General features: G+C 37.9%; 1 protein-coding gene across 1 annotated transcript in view; it reads right to left on the bottom strand.

The window, feature by feature from the left end:
- Window positions 1–876: 876 nt before the first annotated feature.
- LOC124306969 (igLON family member 5-like) overlaps window positions 877–27,366 on the bottom strand; it is an 81,753-nt gene continuing 55,263 nt past the window's right edge. Inside the window, exons 4-6 of the mRNA XM_046768196.1 lie at window positions 10,540–10,695; window positions 8,847–9,180; window positions 877–3,336 (exon numbers count right to left, since the gene is read on the bottom strand). Of these exons, the coding sequence (XP_046624152.1) occupies window positions 3,176–3,336; window positions 8,847–9,180; window positions 10,540–10,695 (651 nt within the window). The 3' untranslated portion in view covers window positions 877–3,175. The remainder of the gene's footprint in view (window positions 3,337–8,846; window positions 9,181–10,539; window positions 10,696–27,366) is intronic.

The following is a 27,366-nucleotide window of genomic DNA, read 5'->3' as shown; positions in this document are numbered from 1 at the left end:
TCACGTGCAAAATTAGGCATCGTTAATATCGAAATCTGACGAATCATACGCTTCTGTGATTTCCTTCGTGTTGTTTTGTTACTACAAATGACCGCACTTTTGAAACTTCCGGTTTACGAATTTTTTTGACCTGCACATAATTGTACGTCTTATGAATGTGTCACGTTGGACATTAATTATTTTCACTATGATTCTTCAATATATTTTAATAAAACTAAAAGAATTTCTAACTGATTTTCCAATAGTTCGATGTTCTCTGACACGAAAAAAAGGCAGTTTTGTTTGACGAACGACGAACGCGATGGTTCGACGTGATTTGACGACATGGGGAATAAACTGCTCCAACAACACCGAGCTCAGTCTTCTTGCCTATAAGATGCTTACGTGCGTTGTAGTTCTAAGTAGCTCAGAGATTAAGCCACCTCTCGAAAATTTTCTCGCGAAGAACGATAACTTGTCTGACGATTCTGGATTATTCGCGGTAGAGCTTAATAAGACGTCGGGACGTTAAGCCGCCGCCGTGGCGGCTCGTTTAAGTAATTCCTCTTCTCGAAATGCCAGAATCCCGGCATATGCAGGATACATTCTAGATAGCTCAGGAGGCTTTGTGCCGTCTGATGAGTCTTGAGCAGGTATATAAGTGTCGTGATTGTTCTTATCGTATACAGGAGATTATGCATATAGAAGTGCTTGCGAAAATCTCCAGGATTCCCGGTCTGGGCTTAGTCTTGTCGTGGAGGAGAATTATCGCCGCTACTATGAACAAAGTAGCGATATTCCACTACGGACTGGTTATGTAGCCGGAAGTGATGTCCTGAAAGAGTATAATAAAAAAAAAAAAAATAAGAATATATTTGTGACGTCATACGGTTTGTTTTATTTCAAATTATCAAGTTCAATCCACTCTGATAAATTTATTCGTATCAAGGGATTTTATATTCAAGCTAGTCGCATATTTCTATTACAGTCGATTGAGCACTTGATACCGTTGGATGATATTTTTCAAGCTCTATTGGAAAAATATTACTGCGGGTGTAATTTATTTAATTAATCAGAAATTATATCGGATAGAATGAAATTATAGACGTGTACCGTTTAAAATTATAGATTTATTTACGGTGCCACATTGAATTAAGTATTGCTTCGTCGAATCAAACGAATGAGATTACTTCAGTCTCTTTGACTGAGTTACGTTGAATCTTGTATAGTTTTGAAGCCCCGCACTCGAGAACGATCGAAGGTTTACACGGATGTAAAATATTTACTTTCGGCAAGGCTTCTGGACGATTTATTCAATCCAACTATAACTGCATTACTCTGAACTGGGTCAAGGAATAATTAAATTCTTAACGAGGAGCATCCACCTATTCGACTGTAATTTTATGAGGGTAAAGTTAAGGAATAATGTATCATGCATAAGTCTGCTAATGAATTATGGATGGTATATGGTACCATGCGTAATTTATGTTGTAAGTTTATTTACACCGATCACATTAAACATTGAATGAGCTTGTTATTATTATTACTATAATTATTATTATTATTATTATTATTATGGCATAATTATTTTATTCTCTGTTAACGGTTACTTCTTATCGTATCATGTTTAATGTATATGTATAGGTATATAATATTATAAGGTTCGATTCCGTATACTTATAAGTATATTGTGTAATATATAATATTTATAATTTATGCAACGTAAACTTACGATTATCTTCTGTTCATTTGTAATTAGTTTGTTAATTTGTCAGTATGTTTCGCGTAAATTATACAATAATAAAAATTTGTAATTAAGCATTATATGACTGACAAGTTATTTTTATAATGAATATTTCATAGGGTAAAATCTGCCGCCATTGTACATGCGATGAATATTTATGGAATTTATGCTTGTATACAATAGTTACACGTAGCGGTATTGCTATGTACGCGCATGTACAATTAATTATACGCGTATTATGTAAATTCTCAGGAAATTCAGCGTTACTGGGATTATGGGCGTTAATGGATCACACGGAGTTTTTAAATCTAAAATTCGACTTGCGCTATTACTGTCGAAAATACTAATGGAATGGAAAAAAAAAAATGACATGATTTGTTATTGAAATTTACAGTTCGCGATTAGACGGTTTGGAAAAACGAGACCTACGCATTAGTTTACGTAGGCGAAGGGTATACAATAGTATACAGCATATATATGTATATTAAATACTCAAGTACTCGATCAGAGGACAACAATAATATCTTACAATATATATTTACAAACGCAAACCGTGTCATGGTTATAATCCAAATTAGTTAAAAACGTTCATGTATTTGACTTTCGCATTATAATTTTCTCAGCTAGAATAATTTAACCTTCCGGATTGAGTTAGTATTACAAACGCAATTGAATTTCCAACGATGCATTACTGAAGGAATAAAATAACTTTCCATCAAACTTCATTGGGTTACTTAATTCTGTTAAGAATTGCATAGATATATACCGACTTTTATATATTACTTAATAAAAATAACCAGCATTATAATTCAATCTGCATAATTTGAAAAAGAATTTGTTTTTTTTTAACAATTTGAATTCGACAAAAATCATAGCCCGTTTTCTCCAACGCTCAAAATTATCGAGAGATATCGTAATGACCTGTAGAGAAGAAAAAAAGTTCTAAAAGGCATTAAAAAAAATTCAACGTTTATGTGTAACCATAATTGGCAAACAGGTAATATCCATATCATGTGTAATCACAGGTCCATGGACCGTGAATTTATTTGCGGTTTATTACCTCGTTATCTCGTTCGGTATACTTATATTTCCTAGGTACTTGTAATACCTACCGTTTCCAATTTCCGATGCCGAAGAGCCGAGCAACGGGCAATTACCAAAGCCATTTGTTATTTTTTATTCAGATTTACACAGCGTGCACGAAGCAAGGTCTGAGGTTGAAGTAAAGAGGATTCTTTCCTTCAGGGGCGGAGGGCGATAAGTAAAATAATCTGCACGTGACCTGGCCTCAAATTGTTCGTAAGATTTGTTGTACAATTGTAATAGACATGCGAAAACACACCCGAATGGAGGAAGATAAGTTTTTTACACAAGTATTGTATAATGTACGTTTATAAATGCTGCCTAAATTTCACTCGATAGACGACTCGGGAATTTTTCAACTCCATTTAGTCACGTGGTGGATCGGTATTGTCCAACGTGCCTCGAGATCGTTCGATGAAACCAGCTCGCACTGAGGAGGAAAATCAGCGTCAGTAGAATGCTTGGGGATGGTGCAGAGCCCGAAGAGCTTCTACGATCCCCGCCGTGCATTGCGGCGGGTTTCTCTTCCTCTGGAAACAGACAAGAAAGAATATGAACTGTTCAATGTCATTCAGAAGTTTCACTGATTTTTTATTTTTTAACATTTTTCCAGACAAACAAGAACGAATAAAATCTGTCATAAAATATGGTCTGTGAACTAAATTCTATCAAGATAAATTTGATTGACATGGAAGAAGAAAGAAAATTCGATGCCGGACATGTAACGTTCGTCTAATTTGGATGAATTTGTTGCATTGCTGATTTTCTTGGTGTATCAATCTTTTTACAAATCGCTGAGAATCCTGGAATATGAAGCGGTGTCAGTTCACTGGCATCGGTAAATAGTCACTGGTTTCCAGTGAATATAGTCCTTGCACACTAAATCATACTTAGAGAGTGAGGTGAATTTTTTGCTGTGGTACCGGAGGTGACCACAAAAACGTTATATGCAAAATCGTGGTTCGTTATAATTAATGAACTTATGCTTTAGTAGAAAAGATGAATTAACGCAAAATGTGTCGAGACAGAAAATGTAGGCTTTGGACCGCAAGAAATTGGAGTTCTGCATAACCGCAGTAAGTACACGCTAAACGTCATGACAGGAAAATTTCGTGTCGAAAAAATACCTGATTTTTATGTCTGCATTACGAAGTCGAGTATTTTGAAATAATTAGGTCCGAGTTCTTAATTTCCATTGAAAGCTGTAACTGCAAGAATTGAGCTATTGTGTTATTCGAATTTGTTTTTATTCATATCCATGGCATAGTAGGGCTATTATTAATTTCTTGTTCGCGATTGCTTGCGCAAATTATAATAACACTGCTCGAAAATATTTGCCGTACGGATTTCTCTCTCTCCTCCTTATTTTTTTTTTTTGTTCCGACGATTTAGCCGTCGATCAATCCCTGAATATGTTAACCGAAATTTGAATATCTCGAAATAATTTTTCCCCTGAAACGGTGTAACAATTAAACAGCAATTGGGGAGTTTTCTTGGGGTTTGGCGTTCGCCACTGCAGAGAACAAACAACCACCGCGTATCTTTCTCTCTCCGGCTCGCTCTAATTAAATCCCTCGAAAGTCCCTTTCCCTATCCCGTTTTCGCTGCCCGTCCCTTCGGAGCGAGTCATTATCGTCGCCAAGATCGTACCGAGTATCCCTGCAGTGCGTACGTAAAGAGACGCTGAGTGTTCGGGCGATCATTTCGTACCCCGTGCAACAATGCGGATGTTGCAGGGGGCGTTTTCCCTCCGCGTTCTGTCCTCCTAGCAGTTTAATTTTCTCCTCCTACAGACCGCCCGCATATATACATATACATAGTACATACATATAGGGATACCCCGACACCGGTGGCTAATTAAACGTAAATTAAAGCGAGTCACCCGCCACGGTGAGAAGCCGGAAAACGGAAGGAATTAGTCGGTTACGCGATCTGCCGAAGAGGCAGGTGCTCGTCCGGAGAATCGCGTCAACTTCCCTGCAAGGGATTAGCAATGAAGTTGAGATGAAGAGAAAGAGAAGCGGAAAAATTTCAGCCTTGTTATTTTAATTGGCAAAAAAAAAAAAAAAAAAAAAAAAAAAAATGCACGCACGTGACAAACGATATGTTACAAGGTTTGCTATATTTCAAGTATTGCGATGCGCTACGTTGTGCAGAAATTCTCGTTGTCCTGGAGTTGATACACTGACAAGTGAATTTTCGCTACCTATTAATTAACTTTTCTCGTTAAGGGAATAAAATATTTACATTGGTATGTCGATTCAAACTTTGAATAAGCGTACAAATTTTCATGTACGATACATTCCTATACATGTATTGTACATGCATCGATGCATTGTGAGTAGCAGAAACTTATACGAATTATTATCTTAATTTTATTTATCCCATTTCCAAATTTCGATCACCTTTGTTTATACAATATTCTGCTATTGAAATATTGCAGTTGTTTGGATATTCCTTGTGATTTTTTTCCTGCCACGCTGATACTTGTACAGATCAGATATGTATTTTTCATATTTTTTCACCCTATTTGCGTGACCACTCGAACCGACTCGAATATATTATACATTCGTGGAGAGAAATACCGATTTTGCGAAAGATCGATTTGTTGTTTGTCATCCGGCAGGCACGATATACAAACCCTGATGCGTTCCGTCGGAAAGTGGATAAATAAACAATATAGAATATGAAAAAGAATTAATACGCGATATTGGATTGTCAGTTTCATTTCATACTGCGTGCAGGTATCAGAAACGTTATTAATTGAATTTTGTGTGCGTACACAGATCGGTGAAACTGCGTGATGTTCATCCTGAATGATTTAATTAGAAGAGAAGTACTGAGACAAAGAGAGAAATGAATACTGATAATTGAGGCTACTGATTTTTGCTCCCTTCAAATTTCTCTATGCCACTTTCATGGCAGATAACAATAAAAAATATTAAATTTCTAGTTTCGGTGCATACACCGATAGAAACTCATAGTTGTGGTTACTATGCATTCCTTGATTATATTTTCATTTTTTAATATTGCCAAAAAATACAGTTTCTTGTTTATCGTCACTCGAATTATATTTCTTGTTGTTATAGCGATATTATAATTACACTAAATAGCTAGTTGTACCAAATTTTCTTATAATTTGAACAATATTCAAACCATTATCGTGACAACACCCATTTCACTAGATCATGTAATATCTATGTGTACGACACGTAAAATTTCTGACAGTGTAACTATTGTTGCAAACTATATGCGTAATTTAAACGTAATTTTGTTTTCTTTTTCAATCTGCACTTTGACCTCGTTATAGTGGTATGGTTTCCATAAATAGAATAGTTTCAATCGAGTTTAGAAAAAACTGGAATAAAATATCTGACCAGAAGAATGAAAGATAAAACGTTGGAAACAACAGTGCATGATAAGAATCCGGTTACGTGGTAAAAATTTTCATTTCACGCGATACGTTAAAGCGTCATTGATTCACGCGCGGTCTGCGCTACATATTGTTGCTCGTGTTGGTTATACCCTAAAGCATTGTACGGATACTCGGATATTTATAGAAACCCTGCGTGTATGCATGCAGGGAAGTGTAATGTATCAGGTGGAAATGCGAGAGGGGGAGTTATGACACCGGAAAAGAGGAATTTCTGCCAGGAATTTTATCGTACGAGAGGGACCGGGTGTCACGTGTACCTGCAGGGTGAAAAGTCATATTCACATGGAACACCCTTATATATTTGCCACGTGACCGTAATAATTATTTGGTAATAAAAAACGATGCATGAAGTGAAATTGTAAAAAATAACGACAGACCGACGACGCGAGGCAAGTTTACGTCTATCAATTTGTATGATGTCACGTGGTCAGGAAGTCCTCTTTTCTACTTTTTACCCTGCATACCCTGCAGTTCGTGGTTTTCAATTTTTACTTCTCATCACCTATAGCGATGTAAGAAAAGTTCTGGTTTCGATCAAAAATCACTTCTTTCAATTTTAACGAATCGTTACGTTTCAGACTGCAGACATCAGAAAAACAGGTTTTTCTGTTCCGCGATGATTTCGAAAACGGCTGGATGAAGAAATCTAAAATTTACAGGAACTTCTTGAAATTCAAATGATCAGCATAAAAAAATAGAATTTCAACGACGAAAGGTTTAAATCATACTCGATAGTAGTTGCAGTAATTGAATTGGTTTCGCTTGTATAGTGATGAAAAGTAACGCGAAAAAAAATCTAAATTGCGCCGAATTCATCCGGGAGACGAAAGTTAATTGCGATACGTAATTTCCTCGCGTTTCTGTTGTACCGAATTAGATCCGCATGGTGTGTGTGGAGGATTGAAAATTCGCGAGAGCCAACAGTTTCTAAATTTGCCTCCTCTCCGACCGGTTTCCGGCTTTCGACAAACGATAATTGCATCCGGTTCCTATCCCACGATTAGTATAAAGTGGATCTCACAGCCCGATTGCATTTCGTTTTGTTTTGAAATCAGGCCGCAACTTTCCTGTCAATTTAGTTTTAAGTAAGGGTTATTCATTTAAGAAATCTCGTCTTTGTTCTGCTGCACTAGTCGCCAATTTTCCTATTTCCTACACAATCGGGACCTGGGGAGCCATTTAAGGCAACATAAAACGAAAGCAAATTATACCTTATAAGGAAAAGGAGAAAATATCCATGCACAGAGTGAAGCTATAGAAGGAAGATTTCCATGAAAATTCTTAGCATTTAGACTCAGGTGGATACAAATCTTGGTCTGATTGACGTCGTATTTTCCACCCAATTATTACGATACACGGCAATTATAGATAATTTTTATATTCGCTTTTCTTCAAACCCATTTTCTCTTCAAATTAAACGAACGAAAATTATAACGAGATTCAACAAAAACTTTTGCTGATCAAATTCAATAAAAAGATGTTACATTTTTAATCTTTTAAGAACTTGAATGTTCAGGTACTTCGAAAGTTTCATCTGTTCGAAAAGAATCTTTTTCTAAGTTTGTGGTTGTATATTTCAGTCAAACTTTCAAGGAGTTTCACTGCCATGTCTTAGTAGTCAATTACTCATTAATTATGTATCATATTTCTTCATTTCTTTATTCGAGGTATTTTCTGGTGTGAGTAAGGACGACGGGAGTGAGAAAAATTAGGTAAGGCGAACGAACCGATTAAAAAATATTCCATCGGGTTACTTATGCCAATGACGGTGACTGCGAATGAAACAGCATGCGTATCAACTAATGGAAGTGATGCACATTTGAATAATAAAACTTAATAATTTGATATCAACAATGCCAATAGAGGTTTTGTAATCGGAGCCTTTAAGATGATTGAACTCTGGCGTTTTTGATGCGATTCTAATGTTGGCGCCTAGCATCTTCATGGTGGAGTTTTTCCGAGATTGTCCAAAAAGTTTTACAAACTGCGGTCAGCTTCAGAGTGAAAGAAAATAGATTTAGGTTCGTATTGCACAAAAGTGTTGGTCAACAATTGCATTATTGCGCGTTGAGAACCGTGCTGCAAGGTAAGATTTCTTGATCTAATCTCCGACAATTAGTGGAAAACTGACTAACGTTCAGAATGAGCGCACAGATGTCAGAATTGGATTTAAAACATCGGAGTTGAAGTATCTTGAACGTACTAATAAAAAAAACCACTTGGAAAATTGTTGATATCTCACTCTCTGAATCAGTAACAATTCACTGATTTCCATTTGCAAGCATGCCACAGGAAAAATCACTATACATTCGCTGGAAATCAATGAATATTTACTGATTCAAATACAGAGAGTACGATTAACATCTGTAATTTGGAATTGCTGAGAACCATTTCATTTGCACATAGTCGGTATGTTGCTTAATTCGCGTTCGCCACCATTGTCACAAATAACACTGTTGTAGATTATTCAGACGGTTTTCCCTCTTTTCCCAACATTCGACTCAGACAGTGCGGTCGATTACTCTTGAACCTAACCGCAAATCATTCACGGTGGCCGCTACAAATCCCCCCCGAGGAGACTCTAATCCACTCCATCGAACTCACCCTCAATGATGTGAACGACGACATAGGCAGACCTGGCGTTGCTGGGTTTGCAAGTGTAATTTCCACCGTGGGCCGGTTTCGTCTTATCGACGATGAGTATGGAGCCCGTATTAGTTGGCTCCACCTTGACGCCGGGCTCAGCGTCGTAGTTTATCATCCTGCCCTGGCGATACCAGAAGACATAAATGGGGGGCTCGGTGGCCGAGATGAGTTGGCACTCAAGCCGGAGGCTGGATCCCTGCTTGACGTGGAGGTCCGGCGCCCCGGGGATGACGGAGTACGCCTCGGTGATCTTAAGCCGGGCGAACTGGTGCTGAACGGGTACAGTGGGCACCTGGAGACCGGGGAAACGGGCGGGGATGAAATTTCGAAGAGCGTCGAGTGCGAGGATTGGTACCCTTCGCCAGCCTGATATCCTCCGAGGTTTCGATTAAAATGAAAGCCGCTCTCTTCGAGATTCGGGGATCGAGAAGAGTAGATACACAAGGCCGGTTCTGGATGCAGATTCCTGTACCGACGTTTTGTCGACACTTGGTTAAGACACAAACCCTTTTCGATAATGTTCGAGGATGGGGAATATCCTGACGCTGCTTGACTTTATCGATCATTGGATCATTTAGTTGTCCAACGTCATCGATTGTCCGATAGTTTCGTTGCTTTACCTCAGCAACAATTTGCTCTACTTTTTTCCATCCTTCTCTCTTTCTCTCTCTTTTATCTCTTTACTCACTCATTTATTTTTATCCACTGTAACCTCCTTACTTACTCATTTATGTTATGTTACTTTATTTATTTTTTTTTACTCTACTTATTTATGTATTTTATACGCGCTTACTTATCTGCTTTGTATATTTTCTGTTAGCGTTATTGCTCTTCCTTCTGTGCTTACCTGTCTCGCTTTACTCGTACTATAATGCCTACCTACTCACCTAAGATAGGTGCAAATTACCCATGGAAATGTTAGGCAAAGCTAGAAGTACAGTTAAAGAAATACAGTTGAAGAAAGAATACAGAGTAAGATGACTTATTTCATTTCAATAGTTTTTCTTTAACTGTACTTCTCGCCTTGCCCAATATTGCCATGGATATTTTCAATAAATTCTGCTCGATTCTATTCACTCTGCCGTCTCCCTTTTCTCGCACTCTTATTCTCAAAAGAGATTGTTGGAAGAAGATTGCCGTGGTAACAAAAAAAGGTCGATAGCAGCGATATCGTTAAGCATTCCCGAAAAAAAGGTTTGAGTCTGTGCCAGACCTCGAACGCTGGTAGGGTAGAAAGGGGTTGCAATTAAGGTGAGGTAGAGCAAATTGTTGGTAAGGCAGAACAACAAAATTATTGGACGGTCGATAACGTCACTCAACTAAGTGATCCGATGATCGATAAAGTCAATTATACCGGGATATACTCCACTCTTCAACATTCCAGAGAAGAGTTTGTGTCTTGGCTAAGCGTCGGTAAAATGTTGGTACAGAAATCTATATCCCGAACCAGCCTTGTATATCTAGTGGAAGTGGGAATCACATCATAGTTGCAATAAATTACGGGTGATTAATCAGGACGCCGGTGAAGTTAATTGGATCGGTATTATGCGCATCTTATACACCTGTTGGAATTTGCGAGAACTGTCGACCGGCCGATAACCAGACCGTCGAGGACCCCGAGAAATTTTTGTTTTTTCTTTTCCACCCTCACCTGGCACTCGTATAGACCCGCGTCCTGCAAAGTCACTCCCCGGATCAGCAGCGTCCAATCCGACGTCGACGGTCTCACCATGAACCGACTGTCCACTGAATGCGTCGCCGTTCCCACCGTCAGTAGCTGTCTGTCCCTGCGCCGCAGCCATGTAACCTTTGACAGAAACACGGGTCAAGTGTAATACGTGGTAGCAATATTCAGTTTCGTAGAGATGAATAAAATTTGGGGGAAAGCTCAGCTAGGAATCACCCACATCTATATTATTCGAAAAATGGAATCTGTTTTAGTCCATTGCTGCCATATTTCGTTATTCGATTATAATAGTTTGGCTGATTTGAAAAATACTTCCTTTAAATTAAGTCAACGTATGAATTTGAGAAAAGGAACTCTTGATTGTTAAGCCGATTGATATTTTCGAGTCGATTTTTGCACTTTGATTCTGTCAAAGAGCGGTCAGGATAAACCACATTTTCGGTTACAGGAAATCGAGGTATTTCGAATTTCAGCTAGTTTGTCATCTCTTGGATTATTTAACGTTCCGGATTGCGTAATCAGTCGGGATGACTCATTTCGTAGAGCAATATACAGCTAGGCTACAACTATTGACCCGTAGGTATAGGGAAGAAAAATAGCAACTTACGTAATAGATATGCCCCAATACGTATCTAGCGGTGATTCTTCTACAATTCAATACTCATTATCAGAAAATATATTACATTTTACTTAAAACACTCAATACTAAAAACGAACACGATGCAAAGTCTTATCTCAAAATAACGAAGCATGTTCGAATGGACGGTTGTTTATGTAACAATTTGTCGCATTTTGTAATATTTACGTAAAGTATAAAATTTCAGAGTTTTTCACATGAGTATATATATTTTTTTTTCATTGTATATTGCTTGGACTGCACTTCATAACGAAAGAAAAAGTTTCGTAAATTCGTCAAAATTGAGGAAAGCACTGTAGTTGATTTAAAAAATTTGACAAACCATTGTGCACGTGGTGTGCAATTCGATGAAAAGGTGTCAGGATGCTTGAAAGAATGGCCAAGGTATTAAAAACCGTAACCGGCAAATGTGAAGAAGGCATAAGAGATAACCTATCCGAATGCGAGGCGGGGTCATTGATCATGGGGTTCTTCGAACGTGCGAAAATGCGATAACATCGCCATTGCACGCTATTTAATTAATGTTGTCCCGGCTGAGAAGAATGGTTTCCAATCCCGTTCGGTTCATCTTCACAGTTCGTAGCTATGTATAAGACGCGGATAGGTATTGCACGCATGCGTATAAGCATACACCAAAACCGTTAACAACCACCAGCCTACATAATCACATGGGTCACGATACGTACGTGTATATCATACGTAGTCAGTCTGCACGTAGATAAAACATTTCGTTCAAGAAGGTACATAATATAATATTTACGCGCAATAAATCCGCTTGCGCGTGGGAAAATAAAAGGTTCTTCAAATTTTTTAGGAAGAAAAAGAAGGCGATCTCTCTCTTGCACCCTTGACACGCCTGATCCTGCAGCACCAGACTGCTGTTGCGAAAGAAAGCAGTTTCTTTGGTCTTAAAATTTTTTACAATTGGCCAGATTTGCATATGGACACTTGGGGGAGCGACACAATAACCCCCGTATCATATCGCTGCAGGGGTTCTTATGACGTTCGTAATATACCCGGCGCGTACTTAAGCTTGCGGTATATACACTCGCAGGGTCGTTCGAGACCGCGTATATTTAATGATTTCGCTGTTCCTAGACTTGGACTATCAGAGCGGTGCTGTACGCGTTTTTACGCTGGCAGAGGCGAAGGAAGGAAGGAAGGCTGTAATTGAACACACCGCCTTTTACAGGCAGCTCGCGACTTGATAACACAAGTTTTTGTTGTAAATTATCGTCACCGCAAGAAATAATGAACGAACGAATATTGTCCCGAAGTAATTTTGAAATTTAAACACTTCGATGTTTGTGACCAAAAACCGAAGTTTTTGCCGAAATTTCAACAAGTTGTGGGAAATTCCACGCCATTCCAAAAAATAGAAATTTAATAATGAAATCTATCAGAAGGTTGATTAAAGATTAATTGCAATAGAGAATATGACTTTTTTGAATATATTAAAAAATTTTCTGACATTGCTTGGAATAAAATATGTCAGATATGTAACAATGAATGTAATTTCAACATGCTTTTCGGTCTAGCGTGAAACGTTCCAATATACTTTCGGCATCAGCTGTGGCTGATCCGACGTAGCGTGTTACTACTGAATCGCTGCTTTCACTTACTCCGCGACGCGCGAATTATTGGACTTAGTCATTTGTGCTCTACTTTGATTACCAATTATTTTTAAACACACAATGTCGCGAAATTAATAATTAAAGGCTTGGAGCATTGATTTGAAAGCTGAAATAATAATTTCATTATGTGAAAAAATTACAGTTGTGAGTGAAAATCCATTAGAGAGACTCAGAAAGCTTGTTTGCCACATCCTTGGCACTGTCACTTTGCAAATAATGCAGGCACAGTTTTTTGGATATACAGGAGTGGCAATGGCTGTCAAATTCTACCCGATCGAGTATATAATTGAAGTTTGGATACTTTTGACAGTTCGTTTATTCGATGTCTTGCGAAGTGCTTAAATCGTATTTTGATGTGAGAGTAGTCACAGACAGGAAGTAATCCTTTAGTTGCAAATGAACCGGGGTGAAATCTTTGTCCGATTTTTTCTCAAAGTTCAAGCTTCTCAAGACGCGAGAGATTACTTCTCCCCTTTGTCTGAATGGGGAAAAATGAACGATGCACAGCAAGTAGAGTCCTTCTGTTTCATATGCAACTTGAAGTTCGCTGACTCGTTTATCGGAGAAAGAGAGCACCGGGCAATTTGTATCTCAACCCTTTATTTTCGCATTTTCTTTATTTCTTGCTCTCGATCCCTCTATTTCAACTTCAATAAAATGTTCATGTCTGTGTTGAGGGTGGAGGAGGGGAGGATTGAATAAGGAAGATAAATGAAAACGAGAAGAGCGTTGGGGTCTCGTCGAATATTACGTCATCCATCCACGGATAGGGTGTTATAGGTTATTAAACCTGCTTCTTACCTTGCCGTAAACAAAATAGAATACAGTCACGTAATGAAACGTATATAAAAGATAAATCATGTGGACCGATTCAAATTATTGTATGATATATGAAGCATCGTGTATGTCAGGGAATTATGAAGAAAAAATGTGTCGTACAAGAAAGATTTTCATGTGGTAACGATAGCTATCGAGAAACATACGGATACTAGAAGAAAAAAATAACTTATCAAGCAAAACGTTACGGAATAAATTATAACTAAGTAAGAGTGAATTATAATGAATTGAAACCGAAAATCATATTCTGATTTTAAGAAAATTTCGGGAAAATCCTGAGAATTACGAGCTTTTCTTCAATTCGGTCTACTATCATTTCGTAACCGGAAGTCGAGAGACATCCGAAAATATTGTGGCTTATTTTCAACGAATACTTGATTTTCTCCCGAACTATTATTCGAATCGATTTGGTCGTTCGTTAATCGGAATTCAAAATATATGTAACCGGGACTGGTAGAAGTTCTAAAAGTTTCGCGATAACATTTGATGAATCATTAAAATTTCGTCCAAATCGGTCGGAGCCATTTCTTTGTAATTCATGATACGCGAAATTTTTATTGGGAAGTTTACAAATTCGCTATTCGGTAACAGGAAGTGATAGAAGTTTGTAAAGTCACATATCATCTGAGCCTTATACTTAGGTACTTGATTTTTTATATTCTGTAACTTCCATCCGGATTGATGGAACCGTCTTCCCGGAATTGAGGTTACAAAATTTTCTGTATGTATACGCACACACATTGGAATATATTCGAAAACGGTTGTGAGCGGGACGAAATGAAACGAGTTTCCAATTCGAAGATAATTATTTGTTCAAAACCGACGCGACGTTTCTCGCGATGAGAGGCACAATAGGCACTCCGCTTTACGATCGTGACTGAAGAAGAAGAAATGTTCCCTACCCATGGCAACAAATCTGTTTATCCCTTTTCGTAATTGATGAGCGAAATCGGAACTCGTCGACTTGGCTCGAAACTCGACGAAAACTGAGGTGCGGTGCGGACGAATTCAGAGTGGGCGTGTTTTTACACCGGTAGGTATACGACGTAATTAGTTTGAAAATTAGATTAAAAAGCATGTATCCTTTTGTGCGTGATAGAAGCGTATGGACGTGAATCGTCATTTAATTTACCTACCTTATTATACACCGTCTACCGAAGAAATGGGTAACGTGACGGAACGAAGAGTCTGGCCGTTGCAGCCAAACTCGACGAAGTATGCGAATCACGTGCGATGTATAATGTAGACCGACAGGTTATGTTTACACGTGTAGGTTTCGCCCCTGGCCAGGCTGCATGTAATATGGTCCGGGCATGCAAAATATACAAAGCGAAGGATGCGCACGTATTTTCCGGCCGACCCAGTCCACCGCAAACTGACCTGTTTGTCCCATTATTTCCCTCGAGTTCTCCCTACATAGTGCAGCATGAAGCGTTCTCTGCAGATTCGCAAAGTCTTTCGGGTGTAAGCGATACCAGTTCCGATGCGATAGGCACGAGGTGAATGTGCATGGAACGCGTCGATAACTGAAAGTCTACCAATGAATAAGCACCGGACTGTTTGAGGTTATGGAATTTTTCTTTCATTCTTCTTACAACAACGTCTGGAGGATAGTTATTGCCAAATTGAAATTTTCCCCAAGTCTGTGACATTTTTCCATTTTAATAAAATATTTACAAAAAAAATATAATTATTTCAATTTTTTCGAGGAATTTTGAAAAATCAACAATCGACATACGGAAAGAGCTTGCAGAGCTTGGTCAAGAAGCTTTCGGGAATCCGAGTCGGTTAATGAGTGCGATTCAGCCCTCTCGGGTTTAATAACGATGCGAAGTACCGAGAAAGCTGACACCTTTGCTAAGGCTTCATGTTTTAAGGGTGAGATTTGGGACCACTGATTAGAGATCAGTGTTTGGGACTGGCTTACTCAGCGGAGAGAGTCTCGTTTTCCCTGAAGGACAAAGTATAGTTCTTTGGGACGACTCTGTTGCGATTCAAGTTTGAGCGGCTTGGCAGGAATGGGGGAAAACGAGAGGAACGTTGGAATAGGGATAGGAATGCTGAACACTGCAGGAACGACGGAATGGAGTAGGAATGTGGAAAAGTAGATGAACGAAGGAATATAGTAGAAATGTGGAACTTGAGAGGAACAATGGAATCGGGAAGGAATGGTGGAACAGGAGAGGGGAACACTGAAATTAGCTGGTGATATAAAAAATGAAAAACATGGCGTAAGGACGCGACGAGTTTATAACATTATGGACACTGAGAAAACTTTCATTTATCACCTATATAGTAGGAAATTCTAGTAAAATGGGTATCGTTACAATAATGGTTTCAATATTTTTGAAATCATAAGAACATGTGGTATGTGAATAACTGTTTAGGGTAAATGGGTATAGTTGTGAATACTACATTTTCCTGGTTATTGCAACATTAAATCTGTTTGTTTAGTTGACTATATTTTTTTTAGTAAAGTAAGGCCTTAACCTCAATTTATTGCTGCTGAACAATAGAAAATGATTGCAATAGTGACTAAAAAACTTAATATAAGCGATCATAGTCAATAAGGATTGTTGTAGAAACTAGATTTATGAGTCAGAATTATAAAACTAATTTTCATTTCGTACCCAGCTCGAACTATATTTTTTGGTTATGGTTAAAGAAAAAAAATGAAAACATAGTCACGGTTAACCACAATTAGGTATTTCTCTCGATGCAGCGAAGAGAGTCTCGGTACCGACGACAACGTGTAATTCCTCAATCGAGAGATGTACTTTATTTTCACAACCGGGAGCCGAGGATTCCAAGTCTCCGTGACATAATGCGCGCAGTCACATATTGGCGGATTTTTCACAGTTGCGTATCTTCGACGCCGGCGCCAAGATGCCGTAAAAACCGTCCGGCGTCGTTTTCTCTGCAGAAATATGCAAATGGCGATAAAAAGGAATGAGGAGGGCGAGAAAAAAAAAAAAGGAAACGACAAAACGAAAGCAGGAAGAAGCAAGAAAGGTCTCCTGCTCCTCCGGCTCAACGACTCGCGAACAGCGTCGCGACGTTCCAGCTATCGAGGCATCCATGCTTGCAATCAGACGCGAAAGAATATTGCCTGGCGTAATTTAATTCCTTCACCTTCACTTTCCATCCCTCAATGTGTTTTTAACCCCCCTCGAGATTTGCAGGGTATAACGCGACGTTATTTCCTCTTACACTCTTTTCTTCTCTCGCATTTTGTTTTTATTTTCTTTCTACTCCATGAATTTTTCCGTAAAAATCACTAGCTTCGAGAAAAGTCACGGTACATCTACGTATAATGCAAGCTTAATCGCAGATTGTTGTATATGCATAGGTATACGTGAACGGTCACCAAAAGAGAGACGTAAAATTGGTTTACACACGTTTCAAGAACCAAACACGTCGGGGACTAGTCAGAAACTAAATTTGGAAATCGATATTGATTTGATTACGGGCTGTCACTGTTTTACTAAAATTGTGTAAAAACGAAAAAGAAGTCCAAAGCTCGGTTAGGTACACTTTATTTCCTGGAAGAACCAAAAAATCGGCTATTCAGACTATTGCGCGTAAATATGTCTACAAACGAAAAACTGCATCATTAATTTGTTACAAAAAAAAATTGAAAATCGTGCAGATTAAACCAGGCTATAATATCATTATTATAGTTAAATGAGTGAGCAATTTTTCTTGTCGAAATTGTACATCATCGCATACATGCATTATAGTTGAATGTATTACTATTTTTTTTTGTAAAATCCGAGGATAGCGGCATTGCCAGTCAACACCAATACCTCAATATTTTTATTTTGTCGGAACATTAAATACAGCTATTCCACCGCGTGTATTAGCTTCGTGAGATGCGTGAACTAAGGAACATATTGAACTGGCAGCTAGTTTAGAGTTACACACATTACATTTTTTCCTTCTTTATCAGGATCCAAGCTTTTTCCAGCTCTCTTGATACATCAGATTCTATCCGTACTTTCGATGCATTAAACATAACAATTTGAAAAACTCTGTAAAAAATCGTTGTAAAATTTCCAATATTAAATTATATTTTGAACAAAGCCCCTTGTGTTCAAGATTATTATCCCTGAATAGTTTCTTCTATTCTACGTATTTACAGGTACACACCGTTTACCTCACCTCTGTTACATAATGTATGTATATATCTATAGACTGCATATAATACGTACATACGCATGTATCGGGTGATCAAAAAGTATCAGGGTAATCAATATGCCAACGACGAGGCTCGCGTAGTGAGATGAAAATCATGTTTTATTCATCGAATGCGGATACATGTATATACATACATACATATATATGTATACATATTTATACACACCTGCAAAGGTGTCGACGTACATCTATATGCACGTGTATACCTACGGTTATCCCGGGTTTTCTACGGGTCGTGGATAGAGGCGAGACAGAGCAGAAGGGGGTGAACAAGCTCCGCGTTGCCACGACAGGGATGGAAATGCAGCGCCCCGAGCGGCTCTGTCTGAGCTTGCTTCATTATTATACATATGCGCACACACGCGTACATGCATACGTGCATGTAAATACGTATACGTATGTATATATGCGTGAATCGTGATGGCTTATCATACGCGGTCCGCATACATGATTGAATCACTGCGGTTATAGGTACGTACCTATGAGCTGGGTAGCGAGTGCACCTATCGTGTGTAAATCTCACATATCGGTATGTTTAATGCATACATATGCCTATCCGCAAACCCATCTGCGGAAACAACATGGTAAATACCATAGCTCTCGGGACGATCGCCGTTGTTAATGTTGGAAACAAGGTTTCCCATTTCTAGACTTATTCTCGATCCGAGAAGTCTTCGAGAAAACTAGCCTGAACATGTACGGTGACTAAATATTGCTGCAACTTAACTCTCGAGTCTGCGATTCGTTGAATTTAAAAAAATATATCCCTTAAGACGGACAAAATGTCCCTTAATCAAGGTTAATCAAGCTGATTGAAACAAAAAAATTATGTCTCCTTGATGCTGATAAAAAAAATCCTCAACACCCAGGAATATTTCAACTGAAGCAGTCGGATCAGTCATAATTTTAGAGAAAATAGAATATTCTGCAGTATTTTTTTGAATTTGGAAATTATAACGTACCCTTTGTGCTTCAGTTTTAACGAAGTATTAATATTCACAAAAGTGTCGCTTGCACAATCATTAAATTATATAGTCATCAACGTAAGTAATGTACATGAAAAGAGTTCTGTTTCAACGAAATACATATTAGTAAATAATATATACTTGTACTGAAATTTATTAATGAAAATTAATTCGCGAATGAAAAAAGCCCGGTTCAACACTAACTCTGGCATCGAAAAAATGAAATAATAAAGCAACTCTCAATAATAATAAATGAATTGTCTTTATTCAAGTGCGTGATATCAATTTTTATTTTTTGTAATGAAAATCAGGACAGAGTTTATTAATTTAATTAAGCCTAGTATCAGCTCGAATTTCACCCTCTTTCCAACCTAATTGATTTTATCATAAACGTTATTAATTTGCCTGGTAAATTTGCGTGTCCGTGAAATAAAATAACACAAGTTTATGACCAAAAACGATGCTTTTTCGCTTAAAACTGATGGGCCACTCGGGAAAAAATGTTTTTAAAAGGTTAGATAAATTTATATGAAATTATATCTCGAATTTGACAAAGATAAATATACGCATATAATTTTACACAATTTCGTATAATTTTACGTAGGTTTAACTAAGTTTGAATTCTTATATTCAACTTTATAAAATTTTCTACAATCATACGAAACTTTGAAAAATGTAAGCTTGATATAATTTTACATGATTTCATAAATTTGGGTAAAATATTATAAAATTACGTAAGACCATGTAAGATTATACAAAATTATGTAAAATTGTATGCGTATAATTTTATATAATATTATCAGGTCGAATTCAAGATATAATTTGATATAAATTTATCTGACGATATAAAGCCATTTGTTTCCGGGACGTCGCTCCGTGATTTTCAGATCCGTTCTAACTGATAAATAGGAGAGTTTTTCGGCGAGGAAAAGTTCCCAAGTAAAATGGCCCGTCCAATCCGCCAAGCTAAACGCTACATTTCAAATGTCATTCCAAGGAGTGCAGGTTCACAGAATACGGAAGTTCCGCACGCCCTGCGACACACGTAACATACGGTTTGTCTTTTGAGCGCATCTTCCGCGAGCTTCCGGTATGAATTACCCCGCTGCATGAATATTTCGAGAATCAAGATACGGCATGCGGGAGGAAAAGGCTGAATAAAAGAGCAGCTGCTACTGCGTTCCTTCGCCTCTGCACACACTCGCCAGACTCCCTCTTTATCAGCCTTTATCTCAATCCCTCGTGTCTCTTCATCTCCCAGCGGCCCTTCTCCCTGGCCATCATCTTTCGCTATATCGCATGCTGTTCTCTCTCTCTCTCTCTCTTTCCCTCTCTCCCTCTCTATTTCTCTCTCGAACGTGATGCGGGAAGTTCTCCAATTTTCTGGCTCGGATGGCAGATTGTCTCCGAAATGCAATACAAACTTTATCGACAGTATCATCTGCTCCCCCCCTCCCATTGATTCGAATTTTTCTTGACAAAACACTCGAGTAGAGTTCGCGTCACGCTCGCCTTGACTCTTATACCTAGAACTTGATCAGTTTGTTAAATTTTGATCTCACGATGTACTTTCTGGGTACATTACATAGCCGGCTGAACCAGAGACTGGAGGTTCTCTCTCTCTCTCTCTCTCTTTCTCTCACGCTGGATGAAAATCCACCTTTCGCCTTAAGTATAACATCGAGGAAAGGGACGCGAACACTGTTCCTTCAACGGTTTTGGATTAATGACGGTTACACTACGGTACAAAAATAGGAGTTCAGTTACTTGAACCGTGAGGTTGTATCATATTTATACATGGAGAAAAGATTTTCATTGTTTGCATTGTTAAAAGGTAAACAACAAAAGTGAATAAAGCATACATTTTTTTAGAAAAAGTATAAGAAAAAAAAATCCGGGCAGCATTGTTACAGCCGTATTTATTCAGCGATCCTTCTCTGAAACGGGCCATTCAGTTATTATATCGCAGACCTCTCGAAGACTCTCGAGATAAATGCGCAAGAGTCCAGTTTCGAGGTTGAAATTCATTCTGCGAGAGCAAGATGGAAGAAAAAAAAAATTAAGAAACAGACTTTAAAAAAGTTGGTAAAAAGATTAGGAGCTTTTAGCGCGATGATGTCCTATCACGATTTGTAGGATGAAAAAATTATGAATGTCATTCGAAAATCGATTTTCGGTCGAATTAGCTGTATTATAATTACTATTCATGTGAACGCCGAAGACCGGCTTCTAATTCACATCTTTGATTTTCAAAGTTCGCATATCCTGATATTACATCAAGTGATTCGACGAATTTATAATGGAAAGAGCCTTGAAAGCTCTTCCGTATTTTCAGCTAAAGTTTTGAATAAAACAGTATCCGGAATACGTGCTGCTCCATGAATTGTTTATCAAATAAATAGCGTACGGATGGATCTCCGCTACATCTTATATAATTTAAGTTACTACACGCGATGGTCGTCATTATTAAATAAATACGCAGATTTGCCGTCCCTCGCCGATTACCGTAAGCTTAATTTTCACGCTTCAATTGCGCCGTATGTAATAAAGATTGACTTTAACTCTGAAGTTTGGATCAGAGGAAATAACTGTAACAACTCTTCGGAATAGGCTTCAACTAGCATAATTGTACAGTTTCCTCAACGATCATATACGTATGTGTGTTATATATTATATAGACGGGAGGTATCAAATTGTGGTTCAATTTCCGACAGGATCGAAGTCGTCGACTTCGTCGACTGGACGAACCATTTGTCAAGAAGGATCTCGGAATACAGGTATGTACGTAATGCACGTATAGAAGAGATTTTGATTGGATACCGAATGCCGGATCGCGTTGCTAGGTCAAAGTACAAGGCATTTTACTTCGCGTCAATAATTCCCGAATGAAAGTTTCACTGCAGAAACGGTCCCAAGTCACTTTTTACAGTATTGGCCATTGCCAGATAACGAATGCCAAAAATTGGACAAGCGTGTCATTAAAAAGGAAGTTGGTCGACTAAATATCGATACTTGTGAAAAAAAAAAAAAAAATAATCATGAGATCATAGTAAGTTTATTATTTTATAAATTATTCGATTCCTAAGCGATGAAGGTATCTTTAAAAATAAAAAAATAAAATAGATAATACTGAAATTATTAAAAAAAAGCTTGGATATCGATGCTAAAGTTCAAATCGCTTCAAAATAGTTAAAAATTCAGTAGATTCGTTTAATTTTACTTACTAAAAATTTATCGTGACGGATTTTTTTCTCTCTTCTGCATACGTCATGCATCAGTTCAATTCAATGTTGACATTTATCGATTTCAATCACCAATATCATTGCAATTTTATAATATTAAATATAATGATGCCAAAATAATAGAAAAAAAAGAACAGAATGTCACTATAGGATTGTAGAAGATAGTCAAAAAAATCAGCTATTCTAGTGTTGGATCGAAGAAATCTGGTTGATTTATCATTATTTTGAAACGATTTAAAATGAAACATCGATATGCATCAGCTTTTGATTGTAATTTAAATATCACATTATAATGTGATAAATATTCAACATGCAACTATCCAGTAATAAGGTTAATAAAACGCATTAATTTGTGGCCTAATCCGGAATGAAATCTGTAACCGATTTCGAAATAAAAATAACACCCAACGCGTGTTCATGATATACGATAATACCTGTTATTTCCGTTATTCATTGAAAAACGGACTGATGTTAATAATTTTCGAAATGATTCTTTCCACACATCTTCAACCTGAACGTTCCTTACTAGATTCTGAAAGGAGCTCTTGAATAGTGCGTATCATATTGTACACGTGTAGCATAACACATGATCTGTAATGCCCGGATGTGGCGGGGATAGGTATGTTATTCCAGGATGAAAAGCTGATCCCTTTCGGTCCCGCGGGATAAGCGAGGACTGCGGGCATGTCAGAGGAGGACGACGTAACGTGAAAATTCCGACAACGATTCTCTCGCCGAAGGTTAAGCGCGACGCGTCGTCGAATGAAAATTCAAACATCCGGTTATCCGGCGACGGGTTCGTGCAAATAATCGCCGTTTATCAAAGCTTGGGGCTTCCGGCTATAACAATAAGTCTGTTTTCCCAGACGAGCAAACGTTTCGACTCGGTCAGCAGTCCTTTTTCACTTTCCACACTTACGCCTCATTTCCCTGCCAAGAAGGAAAAAGGGTTTTCAAAGATGCAGCCTGCAGAAAAAGGCGCAAAACGGTTTTACATGCGCCAAAACCAGGGACGAAGAAAGCCGGGTGAATACTTTTACAGAAATGCCGGGAAATCTGCGCGCCTCGCAACGAGTTGCGCTTTTCATGTACGTTTATTTTCCACCCTCATCCCATTCACCCTTTTGACCGATGTATACTCTTTTAATTCACGAAAAGGCTAATCATTGCAATGGTGAACTAATTCGCGGCATCGGTCAATGTTTGAATCTATTTCAGGCCAAGATTTTGAAGTTGATGAACTTGAATGGAAGTAGATTGAACCGTTTTTATTTTTAAATTCAGTGTTCAGTGTAAATTAGTGCCGTTCAGTGATTATATGGATCTTGATTATGGTTTTTTTTTAATTATTCGATTAAAGAAATAATCGGAATTTCTGACAATAGTTTTCCCGTTGTAGCAAGAATTAAATGTAAAATAAATATCATTACAATTTATAAATTATTCATTACAATTCATCGAAAAAATAATCAATCGAAGTCTGCAATGACTTGATTAATCGTGTAGCCCAAGTATAAATTTTCTTATTTTTTTCTTATAAATTGTAAAAAAACAACAAGATCATTGCGGTTGAAGAAACTTTACATATTTCGCAATTTTTCAAGCCAATCCACAGTTTGTCTCGGTTCATTTCATCGAATTAACTCGTCAGGTAGGAAAATTATTTGTCACATTGACGGTTTTTTCAGACGATGGGGTTCGATTTGTAAAACAAACCGACCCAGGTTTCATCTCTGTTAAAATTTTACACCATGCACAGAAAAGCTTCAAATATCTACTCGGCGGAGAAAAATATATTTTTCTACACGATAAGCGTAGCACAGCAAGCCACGCAGGCTGCAAATTCACGTTATAACGAGTAATTTATTCGACGTGGGTATAAGGTCTTCACCATGCACCCGTATATTTATACGCTACTGCGAAACGAGATTACATCGTAATCCGAAATTCGTTCCCATCCTTTTTCGGTCGTTTTCATTGGATGGTAAAAAATAGTGGACTCCAAGCGTATATCTCGCGATTGCAATTGTTCTTGCAACTTAGAGCTTTGAGTTATAAACCAGGACCGCATACTTTAACATTTTTTTTCTAGGTCTTATCAACAATGTTTTATTTATTCGTTTTTTATTCCTGCCCTTGTTGATGCGGATTAAACGAGAAGCAGCAGACCGACCGCGGGTCCAGTCGAGGGTGCATTGTTTGTCTTTACTCAGATATAACGAGCATACAATCCGTTGCAATATCTATATGATACCTACATGCTGCGGATGCATTGTGTAAAACGCACCGTGGATTCATTAGCGAGAAATTCAGCAGGAATATATCTGGACGAAAATTTATGTAGTCGATTTTTTTAAATTTTTTCCCTCTGTTCCTATTTTCCTAACTTTTGACTCAGAAGCAGGACTGGCCAGATGTTGAAAGAATTTCACCGCATTGAAAAATTTATTCTGCGTCAGGTTCTGCATATGTATATTAGGGTGGTCCTTAATAAGATCGTTTTTTAGTTTTGACTTGCTCGCCCACAAATCAGCGCGAAATAGTTCACAAATATTCCCTAATTTTTTCAGATTTTTTATCTCAACTCTGACCCTTGCCCGCAAGAGGGTGGATTTCCCGATTTAATCCTTTTAGGGGTAGAGTAAATATATCGAACGGATTTTCATAAAATTTGGAATATCTAGATTTCTTGGGTCGCTGATCACGAATCTGACTTCAAAATTTGAAATTCCTAAATACCGGATTCCATATGGTTTACCAAAACCCAAAAAGTTATTTGATTTCGATAAAACTCGGTGCTCCGGGTTTTTGAGATCACTCGTAACGAGTCTGAACTTGACTTTTGTAATTTCGAGTTCAGATTCGTAATCAGCGACCTCAAAACATGTATCTGTACCAAATTCTATCAAAATCCGTTCGGTAGATTTAATGTACTCCAGAAAGGGTTAAATGACAAAATCCACCCTCTTGCGGGCACGGGTAAGAGTTGAGATAAAGCTATCAAAAACTAAGGGAATTATTCTCGAATTATTTGGATCCGATTTGGGGCGTGAGCTGGTCAAAATTGAAAAATGACTTTTTCAAAGATCACCCCAATATTTATATACAGCGTGAGTTACTAACGACGGAATGGTTCGTCGTCTGCTATAGCTTAATGCGCATGCGCTACAAGTCGAGAGCAGTTGTTTGCCAGGGGGAACAACGTCATGAACATAACCTCAAAAATTTTGACAATTGTCTCTGGCAGTTGTGTTCAACACCGACAACTGCAACATTTTTTTAGGTTACATACATCGAGCTGAACCGTTGTATAAATTTATGACGGTTGGTCACCCTGGCAAGCAACTGCTTTCGGATTGACGCGCATGTTCATTAAATTATAGCAGACGACGGAACATTCTGCCGTTAGCAATTCACACTGTGTATACGTATATAGATAGGTTGTACGAGGTGGATGTGAATTTGTATGTAAACGCGGTGACGCGAAGTACGTGTCCTGCATATAATATATCTGCTGTATATACTTTCATTTTATTCCCGTCTTTTTGAGCTTTCGGTATTTCCGAAGTATATCGACTAGGCTGGATGCAGGTGGTAAATATCTACGGCTTTCGACGCTGTAATAAATTCCTGCTTGTCAAACACGCCAATGATGTGCAAAATCGCGATAACCACGCGTAAGGTGTAATACACGTATGATACGGTATGCGAAGGTGTGCGAAATCAGTCGCATTGAACAAACAGCGAGTTTGTTGAAATTTAACAAAACGGACGAGAAGCACGCGATAATTCTTTTATACCGCATACAGTCAGCATTAAATAATATCGTGGTATAAATATAGGCCATGGGGCTAAAGTTTTACCTCCCCCTGAACACGGATTTCCTGTTGTACTTCATTATCGAACCCTTTTTTCTTTTCTCACTTTTGTCGTACACGGAATTAAATGACCGAGGAAAGAGCGAAAGAGGCGACAGATTATGCTTAATCATAGCTTTCAAAATGTATATTAAATATACAAAGGTGGGTATACAATTAAACAGTATAAGCTGAGGTGTAATAAGAAAATAAACACACAGATACCTACAACTGCAGATTATACGCGGGGATCAGTCATAGACATTGGGGGGGGAAATAAAATATGAGCAAAGGAGGGTAGGAAGTAAATCAAAAGAAAGGAGGGAAAGAAATCAGTTCGGAATTCAATCAACAGCAAGGGGAAAAGAATATCGGTGGTTAGAGAAAAGATACATATAAGGTAGTATAGCAATGAACCGGAGTCAATCAACCGGCGAATAAAATAATGGGGGCTGGTAAAAGGATAATAATGTACGTCGAAGGATGAGAATATGATGGAGGGAGTCTGGATTCGTAAAATCATTTTGATTCTGTGTAAGGCGTGAAAGCGAGATGAGGAAGATCGAGGAAATAAAGGACTGAGAAAAAAGTGGAGAGAAAAATGACTCGAAAAAAAAGAAACGAAGATAAAAAACTTGATGGGAATTCGAAAACCGCCCAGTCAGCAAAGTGGGAACGGTGATTGTAATCCGGAATAATTTCTTCGTCAGTTATTCCAATCTCTCAGCCCGACGGGCGCCGTGCTTCTTCCTTAAAAATATATGTAGCTAGGAGCACTGGAAGCAGACCTTACAATTTTAATCACCCTTTCACGACGAGAAGAATGATGCATTGCCCGATTACGTGTGATGAGAGCACGCGTCGGTGAGAATTTCGAAAAAAATTACAAACTATATGAAGTTTCAACTATCGATAAGATTTTTTTCATTGTTTGAATTGATTTTTCAGCATTATAATGGCCCTAAATATTGATTACCTATCAAATAAAGCCAATCATCTGGAATTAGGGATATTTAAATGTACTCTCAATTCAACAAAGTTTGATAATTTGGAAAAATTTAATTATACACATAAATAAGACGAACATCTATGCCTTGTGCTTAAAAATTTCGCTTCTCCTCAACAAAATCTTAGCTCATAATTACAGAAATAAAAACTGAATTAATTACCTGCAAGATATCTGTGAAATTGTTTCTAAATTTTTTCTGGCAAAAACTGTAACGCATGAAGGAGTTTTTTTTGGGATCACCAAGTTTTGATCAATCAATCTGAACAGACAGAAAAATACTTGTATCATGAGACTTAATCGATACTCAAAACTTTGAGTCTTATTTCAGTGTATTAGACATATCTCACTGAAGTGTTTGGTTGACCATAAGTCGAAGAAAAAAAAAATTTCTACTTACTATAAAAAAATTAATT

The sequence above is a fragment of the Neodiprion virginianus genome, chromosome 6, assembly GCF_021901495.1.
Source record: "Neodiprion virginianus isolate iyNeoVirg1 chromosome 6, iyNeoVirg1.1, whole genome shotgun sequence".
In the NCBI taxonomy this organism is placed as follows: domain Eukaryota; kingdom Metazoa; phylum Arthropoda; class Insecta; order Hymenoptera; family Diprionidae; genus Neodiprion; species Neodiprion virginianus.
Note: the sequence above shows the minus strand (reverse complement) of the source record. Positions and strands in the feature narration are given on the sequence as shown.